Source organism: Mytilus trossulus, chromosome 8, assembly GCF_036588685.1.
Source record: "Mytilus trossulus isolate FHL-02 chromosome 8, PNRI_Mtr1.1.1.hap1, whole genome shotgun sequence".
Lineage (NCBI taxonomy): Eukaryota > Metazoa > Mollusca > Bivalvia > Mytilida > Mytilidae > Mytilus > Mytilus trossulus.
In genome coordinates, this window is record NC_086380.1 from 65,077,952 (window position 1) to 65,095,603 (window position 17,652).

At 28.7% G+C, this 17,652-nt stretch overlaps 1 protein-coding gene across 1 annotated transcript; it reads right to left on the reverse strand.

The window, feature by feature from the left end:
* Nucleotides 1-11,598: 11,598 nt before the first annotated feature.
* On the reverse strand, nt 11,599-14,708 carry LOC134727864 (ABC transporter F family member 4-like). Its single transcript, XM_063592259.1, has 7 exons — nt 14,339-14,708; nt 13,600-13,682; nt 13,297-13,393; nt 12,807-12,877; nt 12,445-12,493; nt 12,091-12,138; nt 11,599-11,762 (listed from the first exon to the last, which is right to left on the reverse strand). Exons 1-7 carry the CDS (start codon nt 14,427-14,429, stop codon nt 11,599-11,601), a joined length of 603 nt encoding a protein of 200 aa, XP_063448329.1. The 5' UTR covers nt 14,430-14,708.
* Nucleotides 14,709-17,652: the final 2,944 nt, after the last annotated feature.

Sequence of the window (17,652 nt, forward strand, 5' to 3'; positions counted from 1 at the left end):
TAGAAATTTCTTTCCCCAGAATTAGTTAGGTTTGAAACATTAATTTATATATATATATAATTCATCATTGTGCTTGATTGAAGAACAGCAAGTGAAGGACTATATATGATACAAAACTGCCACAGTTTTTTTAATTTATTGGTTTACAGATTTTCCCCCATGAAGAAGTCGGGTCAGGTATGTTGATCAGGGAAAAAAAAAGAAATAGAAAGGCAGAAAAATATGCAAAATCAATATCATGAATATGTTTGTTAAATTTTATCATCATTTCTTAAATTTTAGTTCCATAAAATATTATTGTTCAGCTGTTATAAGCATCGCATGACATTGTTTAATAATTTACAGTAAAAAAAAGGGGGATGCACGGAAAAAGACGAAATTAAGTCGTCATTTCAAAAACAAGAAAAATAGATTCGTGTAGCTCTTAATCAATTCCAGAAAACTTGGTGAATAATGATCCTCAAGCACGAAAACTGATGAAGAAAAAAATGTAAAAATGTTGTACGTAAATAAGTTTTAACACACTTGTCAAAAACCTAATAGATCTGTTGATCTGTTGTCTTGCATTCCAGTTTTTTATCCAAATGGACTATATAGTTATCAAAAGAACCAGGATTATAATTTTATACGCCAGACACGCGTTTCGTCTTCATAAGACTCATCATTGATGCTCAGATCAAAACAGTTAAAAAGCCAAATAAATACAAAGTTGAAGAGCATTGAGGACCCAAAATTCCAAAAAGTTGTGCCAAATACGGCCAAGGTAATCTAGTCCTGGGTTAGGAAAATTCTTAGTTTTTTCGAAAAATGCAAAGTTTTGTAAACAGAAAATTTATACATTTTTTATTATCTTTGAAACAAGAAAATTCCAAATGATTTGTTTATATTCAGTACTTTAACTTGATGCTTCACCCTGTCGGCCTGTCCACATTATTTTTTGAGATGATGTATCTTACAGACTGATGACAAATATGGGAAACAAACTTATTGTGTAATTGATTTTAAACACAAGTTTCATTCCGCAAAATTATTTGCCCAATGACATTTTAAGGTTAGTTATAATTGTCTATTTTTATAAATGTAAACTGGAAGTTTTATTTTTTCACAACAGAAAGTGTTATCAATTTTTTTAGTGATTAATGCATTTAATTTCATAAAAAAAGAAAATTTTAATTATTTTTCAGGGATAATGCATTTGTTAGGGTTGGCAGGAATAAAAAAACATGACAAGTCAATTTTTTTAAATTCTGAAAATCATCAAAATCGGCTCGGCCGATCTGTAAACCAACAAATTAAAAAAATCCTGGTCTAAGTATATGCAATGTCATCATCTGTTAAACCTTTTAAACGGTGAAAACATGGGTACATAGTGAGTTTAATTATTATGAGAAAAGAATATCAATAGCAACAATGGCCATCTTTAACCTTTTAAGGTACCAGATTCTTTGCTTCACATTAGAAAAAGTACTATTGGACTTAACATCTTATTCCACTATCATTGACCATCAACATGAAAACATTATTATTAAAAAATGGTATTTTTTTTTTCAGCTATAGATAATTGTGAGAACGTTTATGATGATAAAGGTCTATCTGCTGGAGCTATTGCTGTGATTGTAGTTGTAGTTGTAGTTGTAGTTGTAGTTGTTGTGATAATCATAGTAGTTATTAGTTGTGTTCTTAATGTTCTTAAGAAAAAAGGTAAACTTTAATAGTTGTTTTAGAAATAATTAGGGTAATAAATTTTTTATTTTTTGGTTTATTAATTATAATCTGACATACCTATTTGTCCAGTTTGAGTTATTTCCCTTTACACTGAAAATGTATGGATAAAATTATATAATGTTTTATTTCAACATAAGGAAGTTTGCTTGTCATTTGTTGGTATTCAGAATCCTCCTGTTTTATTCATTTGAATGTCTGAAAAAAAATTGCCCATTGACCCCCATTTTTGTCGAGCCTTCGACTTTAGTCGAAAAAGCGAGACTAAGCGATCCTACATTCCGTCTTCGTCGGCGGCGTCAACAAATATTAACTCTGTGGTTAAAGTTTTTGAAATTTTAATAACTTTCTTAAACTGTACTGGATTTCTACCAAACTTGGACAGAAGCTGGTTTATGATCATTAGATAGTATCCAGAAGTATATTTTGTAAAAATAAAATTCCATTTTTCCGTATTTTACTTATAAATGGACTTAGTTTTTTCTGTGGGGAAACTTTACATTCACTCTGTGGTTAAAGTTTTTAGAATTTTAATAACTTTCTTAAACTATCCTGGGTTTGTACTAAACTTAGATAGAAGCTTGTTTACGATCATTTAATAGTATCCAGAAGTAAATTTTGCAAAAAAATAAATCTGTTTTTTCTGTATTTTACTTTAAAGTGGACTTAGTTTTTCTGCGTGGAAACATTACATTCACTCTGTGGTTAAAGTTTTTGTCGAGCCTTCGACTTTAGTCGAAAAAGCGAGACATAGCGATCCTACTTTCCGTCGGCGTCGTCGTCGGCGTCGTCGTCGGCGGCGTCCACAAATATTCACTCTGTGGTTAAAGTTTTTAAAATTTAAATAACTTTCTTAAACTATACTGGATTTCTACCAAACTTGGACAGAAGCTTGTTTATGATCATAAGATAGTATCCAGAAGTGAATTTTGTAAAAATAAAATTCCATTTTTTCAGTATTTTACTTATAAATGGACTTAGTTTTTCTGCCGGTAAACATTACATTCACTCTGTGGTTAAAGTTTTTAAAATTTGAATAACTTTCGTAAAATATCCTGGGTTTGTACCAAACTTGGACAGAAGCTTGTTTATGATCATAAGATTGTATCCAGAAGTAAATTTTTTAAAAATAAATTTCCATTTTTTCCGTATTTTACTTATAAATGGACTTAGTTTTTCTGCCGGGAAACATTACATTCACTCTGTGGTTAAAGTTTTTGAAATTTTAATAACTTTCTTAAACTATACTTGATTTCTACCAAACTTGGACAGAAGCTTGTTTATGATCATAAGATAGTATCCAGAAGTAAATTTTTTAAAAATAAATTTCAATTTTTTCAGTATTTTACTTTTAAATGGACTTAGATTTTCGGCCAGGAAACAACACATGCACTTTGTAGTTAAAGTTTGATTTTTTTTAATAACTTTCTTCTTTCCTATACCATTTTGGATTTGTACCAAACTTGGACAGAAGCTTTTTTATGATCAAAAGCTAGTATCGAGAAGGAAATTTTGTTAAAATTTTGTACCTGTGTATCTGTATTTTACTTATAAATGGACTTAGTTTTTCTTCCAGTTAACATTACATACAGTCTGCAGTTAAAGTTTTAAAACATTTATTAGATTCATAAACTATCTTGGATTTTTACCAAACCTGGACAGAAGCTTTTTTTTCAATCAAAAGATAGTATCAACAGGAATAATTTTATTGATTTTTTTCCTCATTTTTGTTGAGCCTGTGATTAACAGCAAAAGTAGGCGAGACACTGGGTTCCGCGGAACCCTTACGAATTTTTAAATTTTTGATAACTTTCTTAAACTATCCTGGGTTTGTACTAAACTTGGACAGAAGTTTGTTTATGATCATAAGATAGTATCCAGAAGTAAATTAAAACAAAAATCATTTTTTTCTGTATTTTACTTTTAAATGGACTTAGTTTTTTCTGCGGGGAAACATTACATTCACTCTGTGGTTAAAGTTTTTAAATTTTGAATAACTTTCTCAAAATATCATGGGTTTGTACCAAACTTGGACAGAAGCTTATTTATTGTCATAAGATAATATCCAGAATTTAATTTTGTAAAAAGATAACTCCATTTTCTCTGTATTTTACTTTTAAATGGACTTAGATTTTCTTCCAGTTAACATAACATACAGTCTGCAGTTAAAGTTTTCAAAACATTTATTAGATTCATTAACTATCCTAGATTTTTACCAAACTTGGACAGAAGCTTCTTACAATCAAAAGATGGTATCAAGAGGAATATTTTTATTGTTTTTTATCCTCATTTTTGTTGAGCCTGCAATTTACAGCAAAAGTAGGCAAGACACTGAGTTCTGCGGAACCCTTACAAATTTTTCTTTTTATAAATCTTTTACATTTATAATGATCAACCATCTGTAAGAGTCTTATAAAATTTTAATTATTTTTAATAGTTTTTGAGAACTTAAACTTGTCAATGATAAACATGATAAAGCTACGAAAAGTCAAGAGCGAATACTTTCCCGCCAAAAATTCAATGGCTAATATTTCAAATCAAGCACATTGACTTGTATATATTTTTTTTGGTTCTTTTGATTCCTTTATTAATCCCCTATCAATATAAATTAGTGGTTTGAAAAGTTAATTATTTTGAAACTGAGAAGGAAACTTTCTTAATTATTTATTGTAATGATTGTGTTAACACAGCACGGGTCATTTGAACTTTTCGATTTTATGAGTTTCCAACTCAACAGAGTTCAACACAATAAGGTTGCACATGTACTTGGTATTATTTAAATTTGGTCTTATTTTTCAAAAGTTTGAATGTGCATTAAACTGCATAAAAAAAAATCTGTAATATTATTGTGCATGTCTTTATGATCTATAGTACAGTTAGAGTGGGGCGCTCATATTCGCTGTGGACACAATTTAGCCGTTTTATGATTTTGAGGTTTAAATACTTCAAAGGATGGTTGAAACATGTGAAATGGAAGAAATGTGCCGTTAAAATTATATTTTTATAACAAATAGGATTATTTTTGAAAATGAGACTAAATTTCGGCTCTTACGGCAAAGGACCGAAAAATGGACAACGATTTTCAGCCAATTTCCTGAATGACAAAAACGATTTCAAAGAAGCATGTAAAAACGGTGAATATGTGTCTCCTGTTGACACAAAAAAAGAAAATTTCAAACACCCTTTAATCCAACTTTTCAGATGGTTTTACTCAAAACAAACACGTTTTCAAGCTAAAAGTATTTTGCATTTGAAGTTATCTTAATATAGAAATATCAGTATACTTCAAAAACATAAAGACCTAAACCTAAACTGTAGAAACATGGAAAGATATGACGAAAATGAGCACCCCACTCTATATGTAGACATTTGAACTAGTACAAATTACAATAACTGTCAAGGGACTTTTATTTGTAGGTATTTGTTGTTGTTGATTTTTAAAATTTCTTTGATTTGTGGGTTTTTGAATTCATGGGTATATCAGTATATAAGGGCATTTTAGTCTTAAAAGTAAATTTTTTCGTTTGAAATTTATAAATTTTGTTGAACCATAACTTAAAATCATGAAATTTATACCCCATGAACAATAGTATTTTCACAGTATATGTAATGGTCAGAGCATTAATTTTCAAAGTAATTGAAACATTATTGTTTAAAATTATGGTTTTTTTTTGTTTTTTTTTTAAGTTTTACCAAAATTTTTAGTAGATTTGTAATACAAAATTAAATTCTTTCCAATACCTTTCAAGTTCACATGGCCCAACTATTTGATTCCAGAAAAAAATGCAACTACATAAATTGATATTTCAGGGATATTTGTTAGGGTACATGTAGGCAGGAATAAAAAACGTTAAGGTAAATGTTTATTCTTGAGATGAAAATTGGGGAAAATAAGGTTAATGGAAGTTGAAACCAACAAATAAATAAAATCTGGCCTTGCATGTATGTGTTTATAAGTGAAACTCTGTCAATTGTGTTGTAGTGTTTATATGTGTTAAGTTCAAAGCAAGAACCACCTTCTTCATCTTCCACCAAGTATAAAAAGTATTATTTTTGCATTGCTTTAACAAATGATAAATGTACAATTCATTTTTGTTTTCATATTTTTAACATTGTGTTTATAAGTTGATTATTTATATATATTTAAAGGTAATGCACTAAAGTTGTCTCTCTTGTGATGAAAGTTGTAGAAAGCATTACATAGAATTTTTTGTGATAGTTCATTGATATGTTGTATGAAGTGGATTAATTAATATTCGCTGGAAACTTGATTTTCGTGGGAGCAGTGGAACCACAAATTTAAATAATCAACGAAATACAAGTTTTCTAAAATAATGTATGCTGACTTTACCAAAACAACGAATTCAAATATCCACGAATATGCAAGTTTTCTTGAATCCACGAAAAATTGTTACCCACAAAAAAAATGAATTCACAGTAATAGAGATGGACCATTTTGTACATATATCATTGGAAAACTTCGTGCAAATCATTATTATGTATAGTTTAATTGCGCTTAGAAATGGAGAATTTGGTCACAATAAAACCAAGATTTTGTTAGAAAATCCACAGACTTAAATACAGAGAATTTTATTAAATAAAATTTTAAACATAGGTTACTCAATATATCAAGCATTGAATTACCAAACATGATAGTTTCAAGGGGAAAGTTCGTGGATTTTCTATAGAATCCATATATTTAGCATTAAATCAACACAAGGGCGCATAATACTTAATGAAACATGTATTCAATGTAAAAACTTTCCTTGCATTCCAAAGTATGAACAGTGTATTTGGTTGATGTCCAGTGAGTCTGATGTTCAGAGTTTAGTGACAATATGTATTAGTACTTGTTATGAAAAAGATTGGTGGTGGCTGCGTCAGCAATGCGTTAGATTGTGATAAGGTCTAATTTATGGTGGACCACTTGTGGAGAATTTCCATTCCAGAAACTTAATATACATGAAGTTGTGATGTAGTTTATGTTTGAAAGGGGTAGTATTTACCAAGTGGTATGGATTTAAGTTATTTATTCAGTGTTTATAAATATTACCATTTGTCATTCACTTAATACATATATATTTACTATTATATTTAAACTGTATTTAATATTTTATGTTTTTATTGTTTTAAAATGTTATATCTAGCTGGTGCTAATTGTAAAATATAAAGAAAAGTGATTTGCCTTATGTGACTAATGAAAAACAAAGCAGACCACTCCATTATGTGAAAGACTGTCTTTTTATGCAATGACAATTTTATAGAGACATCAAAACCTTTTTTAGTAGACTAATTTTTACTCAGACATAAGAGGAGAACTTTTTAATTATATTGATGTTCTGAACAACATTTTTAATGCTTTTAAATCTGATGATTGTATTATAAACTGGGATAGACATTGCATCTTGTCTCTAAAGATAAATTTGTAATTTTTTAATCTAAATGAATTTTAACAAGTTTTTGTGAATTGTAATGCAAACTTATTTTTAGCTCACCTGGCCCAAAGGGCCAAGTGAGCTTTTCTCATCACTTTGCATCCGTCGTCGTCGTTAACTTTTATAAAAATTGTCTCCTCTGAAACTACTGGCCCAAATTAAACCAAACTTGGCCACAATTGGGGTATTTAATTTTGAAAAATGTGTGGCGTGACCCACCAAACCAATCAAGATGGCCGCCATGGCTAAAAATAGAACACAGGGGTAAAATGCAGTTTTTGGCTTATAACTCAAAAACCAAAACATTTAGAGCAAATCTGACACGGAGTAAAATTGTTAATCAGGTCAAGTTCTATCTGCCCTGAAATTTTCAGATGAATCAGACAACCCATTGTTGGGTTGCTGCCCCTGAATTTGTAATTTTTGGGAAATTTTGCTGTTCTTGGTTATTATTTTGAATATTATTATAGATAGAGATAACTGTAAACAGCAATAATGTTCAGCAAAGTTAGATTTACAAATAAGTCAACATGATCAAAATGGTCAGTTTACCCCTTTAGGAGTTATTGCCCTTTAAAGTAAATTTTTAACCAATTTTCATAAATTTTATATATCTTTTACTAAAATCTTCTTCTCTTAAACTGCTGGGCCAAATTAATCCAAACTTGGCCACAATCATCTTTGGGGTATTTAGTTTAAAAAATGTGTGGCGTGACCTGCCAAACCAACCAAGATGGCCGCCATGGCTAAAAAAAGAACATAGGGGTAAAACACAGTTTTTGGCTTATAATTCAAAAACCAAAGCATAAAGAGCAAATCTGACACGAGGTAAAATTGTTTATCAGGTCAAGATCTATCTGCCCTGAAATTTTCAGATGAATCAGAGAACCCGTTGTTGGGTTGCTGCCCCTGAATTGGTAATTTTAAGGAAATTTTGCTGTTTTGGGATATTATCTTGAATATTATAGATAGAGATAAACTGTAAACAGCAATAATGTTCAGCAAAATAAAATTTACAAATAAGTCAACATGACTATAATGGTCAATTGACCCCCTAAGGAGTTATTGTCCTTTATCATGTTTATAGTCAATTTTAAACAATTTTCATAAAATTTGTAAATTTTTACTACTGGTAACATTTTCCACAGAAACTACTGGTCCAAGTTCATTATAGATAGTGATAATTGTAAGCAGCAAGAATGTTTAGTAAAGTAAGATGTACAAACATATCACCATCACCAAAACACAATTTTGTCATGAATCCATCTGCTTACTTTGTTTAATATTCACATAGACCAAGGTGAGCGACATTTTTTTGTCTTGATGGGTAAAGAGCCTCATTTAAGTTTTCTGCACTAGTTAGATTTGATAGAAACTACATGTTATATTAAAATAAAATAACATTTTGTATCAACTATATATTTACATAAATTTGATACTGTGCTACATTTTGCTTATAAAATAAATTAATATATTTTAATCATGAATTGTTCATGTTTATTATTAATTCTATTTTGCTCATTTAAAAGTTCTAATTGGAATATTTTCATATGACAGAATGAAAGTATTGGAAATAAGATGGATGTTGAAACCTTTATCTGCTGAGAACAGGATATTTGTTGTAAACCATTTAGCATAACAACAAATGTGGAATCTCCTAAACATAGATAAAGGAAGATGTGATGTGGGTGCCAATGAGACAACTTTCCATCCAAATAACAATTTATAAAAGTAAACCATTATAGGTCAATGTAAGGCCTTCAACACGGAGCCTTGGCTCACACAGAACAACAAGCTATAAGGGACCCCAAAATTACTGGTGTAAAACCATTCAAATGGGAAAACCAAGTCTAGTAATATGTTTTCATTTATAGCCTTATACTTTGGTGGCGGTGTTGTCAACAATGTATTGGTTTGTGATTAGGTCTAGTTTTTGGTGGACCACTAGTGGAAAGTCAAAGACATTTGGTATGCAGTTGTGCAGTCCAGGCAATTACTGAAAACTGTAATATTACATTAAAATGTAATATTACACAAATCTGTAATATTACACAAATCTGTAATATAACATTAATTTTAAGGAAGTAGGGGTTATCTCCCATTAGTTGGTACAAATTAATTTTTCATTACAGAAAAACAAATTTGTTTCTAGGTTTGTTTGTTTTTGTTTCTCCATATAGTGTAGTATATATATATTTTTGAACAGTAAAACAGCAACAACAAATAAATCAAAATTATCAAATTGAATTTATTATGTTCATTTTTTACTCAACATTGAAAGCTAACAAATGATAGATATAGTTTAATCTTCACATTGTTTAGGAATTAAAGGTAAAACAATTATTATACTTGCATCTCCTAAATTAAATGTACATTTAAAATTTAAATAATAGTTGTCTATAGAAAAAATTTAAATGGAATCGCATTACAGTAGTGCTGTAAGTTTGATCTAAAGGACCATTTCTGTAATAGATTGAAGCTATTACTAAGATAATAAAAATGGTGCTTATTGTAAAATTCTATTTTCATTCCAATACAAGTTTTAAGGTTGGTCATTTCTTTGTTCGATGTAAAAGTGTTGTATACAAAATTTAACCCCATGACTTTTGAACCCTCAGAGAATAAGAATAAGAATTTTTATTAGTTTTTAAACCCAAACAATATAGGATTGTTTCTAAATAAAAAAAAACAACTAAAAAAAAACATATAAATAACAAAATGATAGATGGAAAACAATACAATAATGTAGCACTGAAAATAATAGAGATTTTACAACATACCTCCTAAAATTATCATTTTAAATATCTTGAAATATTACATTATAATTTTAGTCATCATTTGCACACAGTTTACAATTATTACATTATACATTTCACTTATGCTGTTAACAATATAATTAATTAATAAATATATTACATTCTTCACAAGAAGAATAGGTATATAAATAAGTTCTGTACATGTTATGAAAAAATGAAATTCATCTTCCATCTCTTTATGGCATTATACATCCTATTTTATAAGGCTGTTTTGTTGTTGACCATGGCAAATATTGGCAAAATTGATAATTTATACAAAGGAAAATATGGAAAAGATAACATGTGTTTTTATTTTTGATTTAATTTGATATAATGAATAGCCAAAAGCTTTGATTGAATTTTAGGTGTTTCAGGTGAGGAACAGCCAAATATTTTGTCTTCTTGGGTAATTCTTTCAATCTAGCAAAAACACCCTGATTTAATACTTTAACAAATATTTTTTTTTCTCTTTGATATATAAAGGACAATTCACTTTGAAATGATCTTTTAATAGAATTTGATGCATGTTATAAACAGTAACAACATAGTCTATTGATAATCAATTTCAACAATTTGTAGTTCTGATTGACTTTTGTATATATTATCAATTTTGCCAATATTGGACACTGTCCATAAACGACCATTTGCCAAGATATTAACATTGACCCTGCAGAGCATGGCATTTATATGTGCTAATGCAGAGTCTTCTTTGCCGGGCCATTTAAAATTTTCACCACTAGGGTGCATATATTTTATGGATGCCCAGTCCTTATTGTCTCCTTGGATGGCAGTCACCACTCCAGGATACCATCGATCCTCAAATGCAACTGCATAATAAGAGTTTATCTCCCATGTTTTTTCTGTATCTGGAAGAATAAATTTTATAACAAGTTCATATATATTTCATCTTTATTTATTTTCAATTTAATTTCTTTTAGTTTATATAATGATTGAGCATTTATATCAAGATAAGCATTAATCAATCATAAGCATCTTAAAGCAGATAAAATATAATAAGGAAGTGGGTTTAAGTGGGTTTTTAAAACCACATATTTTTATTTTAGCAAGTGGTGTTCACCAGCTGTTGATGCTAATAAACCCATTATATTGACATATGCATCTAACACAACAAAATTGTAAACAGGAAATAAGGTTACAATTAAAAAGGAATTTCCAAAATGTCAGCATTTTTTTTAGGGAATGGCAGTTTATCTTTTACCGGTTTAACAAAAAAAAATGAATTTATTATTTAAAGAACAAAATTTGAAGAAATTAGATTTAACTGTTTAGTCTTAAAATGATCAATCAAATGACATATTTTGATAGTTATTCATTAAATACACATGTGTGCTTACCTTTCTCTGCAGTTACATCGTGATCTGATTGGGAATTTGAATCCTACAAAGAATAAATAAATCTAATTATTTGATTTGATAGGACAGAGAAATAACATATTAATGCTAGAAAAACTATTTTATTTTAATATAATTACAAAATATAAGAATAGGGAATAGGTATTTTATAAACAAAATTAAGGCCCTCGGGATGGCATATGGACATACAAACATTATGACTTCATTTATATAAACATTTGGTTAACAATAATGTAAACACACTTTACATGTAGAGTTTACCTTATGAAAAGTCTACATTTGGAAATATGTAAGTTTCTGTTCTCTGTGTTCTCTGTTAATGATTAAGTTTATATAAATACTTACATTTTGGACGGCTTGTGATACATCCTGGTCTATATGGTCATTGGAAAGAGTTCTTTGATCTATTTTTTTATTATTTCTTCGTTTCCTTTTTGCTATTAAAAATGAATTAAAGCACATTTGGAATTTCTAAAGACGTTACATTTTGCAGCTAAATTGCTTCAGTATCTGTTGATTTAAAAAAAAAATAAGTGATTTTTCATACAGGTCTATCAAATATAACTCAATATTTTTATTTATTTTTTCTTGTCATTTGGCATGTTTCAGTGCATGAGTAAGATTGAATGATATATGAAAGAATCACATTCTGTTTAGTATGGTTAACTGATTATGATGATTATTCAAGTGTTGTAAATTGTAAAAGTTATCATGTACCAAGTAATAAAAATACTAAGATATTATCAAAGTTTCTAAGTTTAGTACCTGGGGCTTTAATGATTGGCATATCTTGGTCATCTCTTTCTGTAGCACCTATGAAAAGAAACCTTAAAATAAATTCTTATCTATTATGAAATCTGAGGAATTACTATATACATGATCATGATGATATATCTACCATACAATCAATGATATCCTTGAAACTGTGGAAGGGAAGCACAGTGCATTTTATCAGTTATACATATGTTTAGAATTTTTGTTTATAAATACTTGTTTTCAAACTGTCTGTCAAATACATATTTTTGGGTCTTATCCTATCATGCCTATCAAGTTAATACACTCCAAATGATTTTACCTTCCTGAAGATTTGAGTTTTCATTAAGTAAAACAGAAAAATACCTTGCTGGTCTTGATTGTTAATGGCTATCTGCTCTATAGGTTCAGACAGCTAAAAAAGAAAACATGAAAAAATAAAAAAATAAAACACATTGTTACGTTTCCTCATTTTTTTTAACACTGGCATATAATAGGGAAAAACTTACAATTTTACTTTCTGTCATAACAATAAAGTATATGGGGTCTTCTTCAAATAATTTGCTTCTATCACTTGCTCGTCTTAATTTGTTATTTTATAAATTGATAAATAATTGTTACTAAAAATCTACATATAAACTAACAATTAATTATTATGAAAATAAAATAAATCATTAATCATTTCAAAGTATCACACTTTCTCTTAAAAGTAAAATTTGTAAACTCACCACAGGTTCAATAACATCAGTATTCACTTCCTCAGTGACATCCTTCTCTGTTTCATTTGTTTCTTTTGAATCTAAAAAAATAAAAATAGTACAGATTAAAGAGAAATGTATTATTCTTGAAAGAAGTTGGGTCAATTTCTGTAATATGCACTTTGTGATTAGAAACATATAAATGAAGATGACATTCAAAGTTTACTATTTGTTTGCAAAGTGCTGAATTTTAAAAGAAAATTTAGTATACAAAACATTTTCCTTCCATTTTTAGGTTCCTGTTTGGTAAACAATTAATCATACTTTATCAATCAAAACATTAAAGTTAAACCATAAAAAATGTATTTATTTAAAAAAAAACCATTAAAATATGAAAAAAAGAATTTAAGAAAATACTGCATTGTAGAAAATACTGCATTACAAATGTACTACATTTGTACTTAATAAAGTTTGCTTGAAATTTTATGATAGAAATGAATTTATTTGCTATTAAAGTTACCATAGATCAATTTGGGTTTTGCAGCCTGTATTTTCTGATGCATTTTGCCTTTCTTTCTTTTCTGCTTAGACATGGAAGGCTCTATGTGTTCTATAAGCTATCAAACAAAAATATAATGTTAACTATCAAAGCATTTTTATTTCAAACACAGAACTTAGATGGATACTACGATAATTATTATAATATTTATTTCGAGAACACACATGCTGATTTAATAATGCTGATGACTAATTTCGTTGAGCGAAATCAACACAACTTGAAAAAAGAAGCTGTTTGTGAAATTATTGAAAAATTAAAACAAACCTCAGGTTCATTGGTCTTATTAATTAGTCTAATTGGTTCCCCAATTTCATCCTCCTCCTCACTGTCATCCCTCTCTTCGGATTCTAAAAAAAACCATGAAAATTAGACACTTTTCCATCCTAGGTAAATGTTCTGTTGCATATTCTTTTTAAGTTTAAGTTTTGCCTACTTTTTTTTAGTTTAAAGTTTTGTCTCTTCTTTTATAGTTTTTGTTTAACTCATTGTTCATTATTCATTCATATGTTTGTGCCTGCCCTAACTCAAGAACTTTAGAATATGGCCTTTGTTTGTCTTGTAGATTTTTTTAAAATTTCAATTTATATCTAAGCAATGCTAAGGTAATGATCATTTTTCTGAACTATTATACATGCATGTTTCGACTGGTGGACTTCGGCTTTTGTCTTCTCTATGGTCGGGTTGTTGTAGCTTTAACACATTCCCTATTTCCTTTCTCAACTTTATTCTTGGCAATCTCTATCTGACCTATGCAGTGGAGTCTCAGTGGTGTTCTTTAGCAGTTTTTTTTTTAAAGTACATGTTTTAATTCTTGTTTCTATACATTTTCCGATAGCTTTTTAAATTACTGTCCTAGTCATTAGGTGGAAAGTTGTCTTGTTGGAATTTATACTTCATTCTCTTTTCTGTTTTTATATAAATATGTATACACCTTAACTTTTTTTTATTATTATATTCAAAAATATACGACAACTTTAAGGTGAAAAGTAGTAATTACAGTTACCATTTATCAGTTTTCTTTTTGCAGGTTGGCTTTTCTTTTTCTTTTGCTTTTGTTTAGGAGAATTTATTTCTGTGAAATAAAATGATTTCATAGTATACAGTCAGTTAGGATGAAAACATCTATTAACAAATTTTTCAATTAAAGTGAAATATTTTACTAGAATAGGTTGTTCACATGATTTCAATTAAATCTGATAAGGGGCATTATGTTGATCAATAAATCATGTGGTACAATCACACACTGTCTATGAGATAAAAATCACATTTTGACCTCAGTTCCTTAGCTTGTTGTCCTTTTTATTATCTTATAGTTTTGATGCAATCATTTCTGAAATTTCCAAAATCATTAACTAAATCAAAATGAAATTAAAGTTTTGATTTTTTTAAAATCATATAAATGGATTTACCTAACGTAATTGACTTTTCGTGTTCAACTGGAATGACTTCAATTTCTTCCAGTTGTTGTTTCTGTTGGTGTGCCAAGTTTTTTGACACACCAGGCCCACATGACAATTTGGATGGTGTCGAATACTTTACAGCTTGAGTCTGTACTTTTGGAAGGAATTCCTCATAACTTGTTGATTTGACGAATTCCTCCTGTTTCAGCACAGGCTCAACATTTTTAAGTCTTTGGAGAAATTCTCCATGGCCACAATATTTTATGAGTTGCCTCTTCTGCACCTCATCCCTTACACAAAATATTATGGAGAGATCTATTGTTTGCAGATCAGCTAATTTTTTTATGTTTTTAACTATCTGCTTGATAGCCATGGATTTAATCCTCCTCTCATTAGACCTAACGGCATTAAATGCTTCATCTGGAGTCCTGTATTGTTTATTTTTTCCTGGCAACAGCTTAGGTGTTGATGTGATGTTGCAGGTTTCATTGTTTTCCCTATTGAAAAATAAAAAAGATGTAAGATTTTAACAAATAATACCCCCCCCCCCCAAAAAAAAAAAAACAAACAACAAAAAAACAAAAAAACAACAACAAATTAATCAGTTATAAAATACTAAGAATTTGTTTACCTAGGGCACTGATTACCTTAGCTGTATGGAGAAAACAAGTTGGGGATTTTGGTCCTCAAACAGCTTTTCAGTGTTGTATGCTATTTGTCCTTTATACATATACAATTGTTTTAATTTGAAGCCTCTTGTATCAAAAAAAGGTGCGACAGGCATAGTAAAATTATAAACATTTCCCTTTATCTAGGTATTTATTAATAAATGTGTTGTTATAGCATGATATACATATTTTATGCATTTTTCGCAAAACTTTAGAAAATATATAAAATAAAAATACTCAGTATGTTTCAGGATTCTTATGTATTTATGTCTTGTGACAAGACTCTTCCCTCAAATATTCAAATCTGCAGATTCAACACTTTTTTCTAAAGAGAGTTATACAAATATACAGAGTTATCATGGAGGCATTTGTTCAAAAGTGGTCTTTCCAATAATATTATAATTATCTTCAAACCTAGCAGATGTTAATACATCATTCCTTATGGACTAAACTATTAACATTGTAAAAAGCTAATTAACTTTATCATGAGGCCTTGAAATAGAATGTCTCAAGTTTTGGAAAAAATATGCATGACTTTTTTTAAGGTAACTAAGTTCATAAAAGTTGTTCATATCTGACATGACATAATTGTTTGAGGTCAATATAAAAAAAAAACAAGCTAATAAAATGAATGGACAAAACAACAAACAATGTAAACTGTACCACTTGCTACATGATGGTTAACATAAAAATAACTAAAATGGAAATGAATTATCTGTTTGTAAATTATTTAAAAACTGATAACTTCCAGTTTGTCTCCAACCCAAGATTTGAAAAAAAGTTAAAGCTTCATAATATATGATGAGGGCAAGAAATTTCAATTCTTATAAATACCAACGTCCCAAATTGCATCTAGATAGCATTAATATATCAGGCATTTCAATTTTTTTCCATGTGTTATGGTTAAACCAGGGTTGAAACAGATGATCTTTATTTATCAACAAAGCACTTCTAACAAATAATCTAGTCAATCCTGGCACCTTATCAGGATTTTTTATCAGTAAACTGCATAACTACAAATTAACATGTCATTTAAATTAACCCCATGCTGCTAGATACCACATCATACAATGAAACATGATCAGGTCATATAAAAGAATAAAAAAGGGGGTGTTAAAAGATGACAAAAGTGTATCTGAAATTAATGTGTTTTATTCAGATGGAATTTGAATTAATCATATATATTTGCAACAATCTAATTGAAATTCTGAAATATTATTCATGTAATATGTGACTACTTAATTAGAGGCTGACAAATTTATCAGTAATTTTATGTCAATAAGTGTGTAGTAGTAGTTTAAGATAAGAAGTTAATCTTGAAAGTAGCTTATTTAAGGGTATGGATGCTTTTGATCCTATTATTTTGACATTTGCTACTAATTAGCTTTTAGAAGTTTGTTTACATTAAGTATCATTACAATTCTTTAAACATGTGCATGGCTCTTTTGTTGATTCATCTATGTGTTTGTCCCAATAAGATTTGCTAGTTTTGGATGCTTTATTATTACTAAATTTCAAATGTTTGTAAAAAAATAAATAAAATTACATCTGAGAGAATGAAATTTTTTTCTGTTTGGTAATATTTAGTAAAAATAAAAACATAAAACAAAGAAGACAAAAATATAAAATTCATAAATCAATACTTTTATTTATAATTAGGTATAAACTGTTTTAGAGGCATATGTTCTTTAACAACTATTATTTACTGAAAAATAAGTAGATTAACTAGAAAATTTCAATGATAAAGTTTAGATGCTCTCAAATATGTCAAAATATGAATTTTTAATTAAGGATGTATAAAGCCACTCTGAAATACAAAAAAACAAGCTTGAATTATACTTATATAGCTAATAAATTATTATTGAAAGTAGATTATTAAAGGATTATATAGAATGAAACAAAACTACAGAACTATGAGCTTATTTCTAAGGACTATAACCCATTACAATATGGTCGGAAAAGTGTTCCCTCTTGGAATTTTTAAATTTTATCAATAAAGAAATTTTATTAAAAGAAATAACAACATTTCTTTTAAAGATTAAAACAAATGACTAATTATTCTGCACGCAATAGAAAACTGGATGCTAATAGTGGAAACATAATTTATGTTTTAATCTCGAATGATTAAAAACCAGAAGATTCAGAAAATCTGAAGAAAAAAAAAACAATATGCCCAGCAAAAGACCTTAATCTTAATAAATATGCAAATTACTAGTAATGTGTATTATCTGATTCAAAATTTATATCAT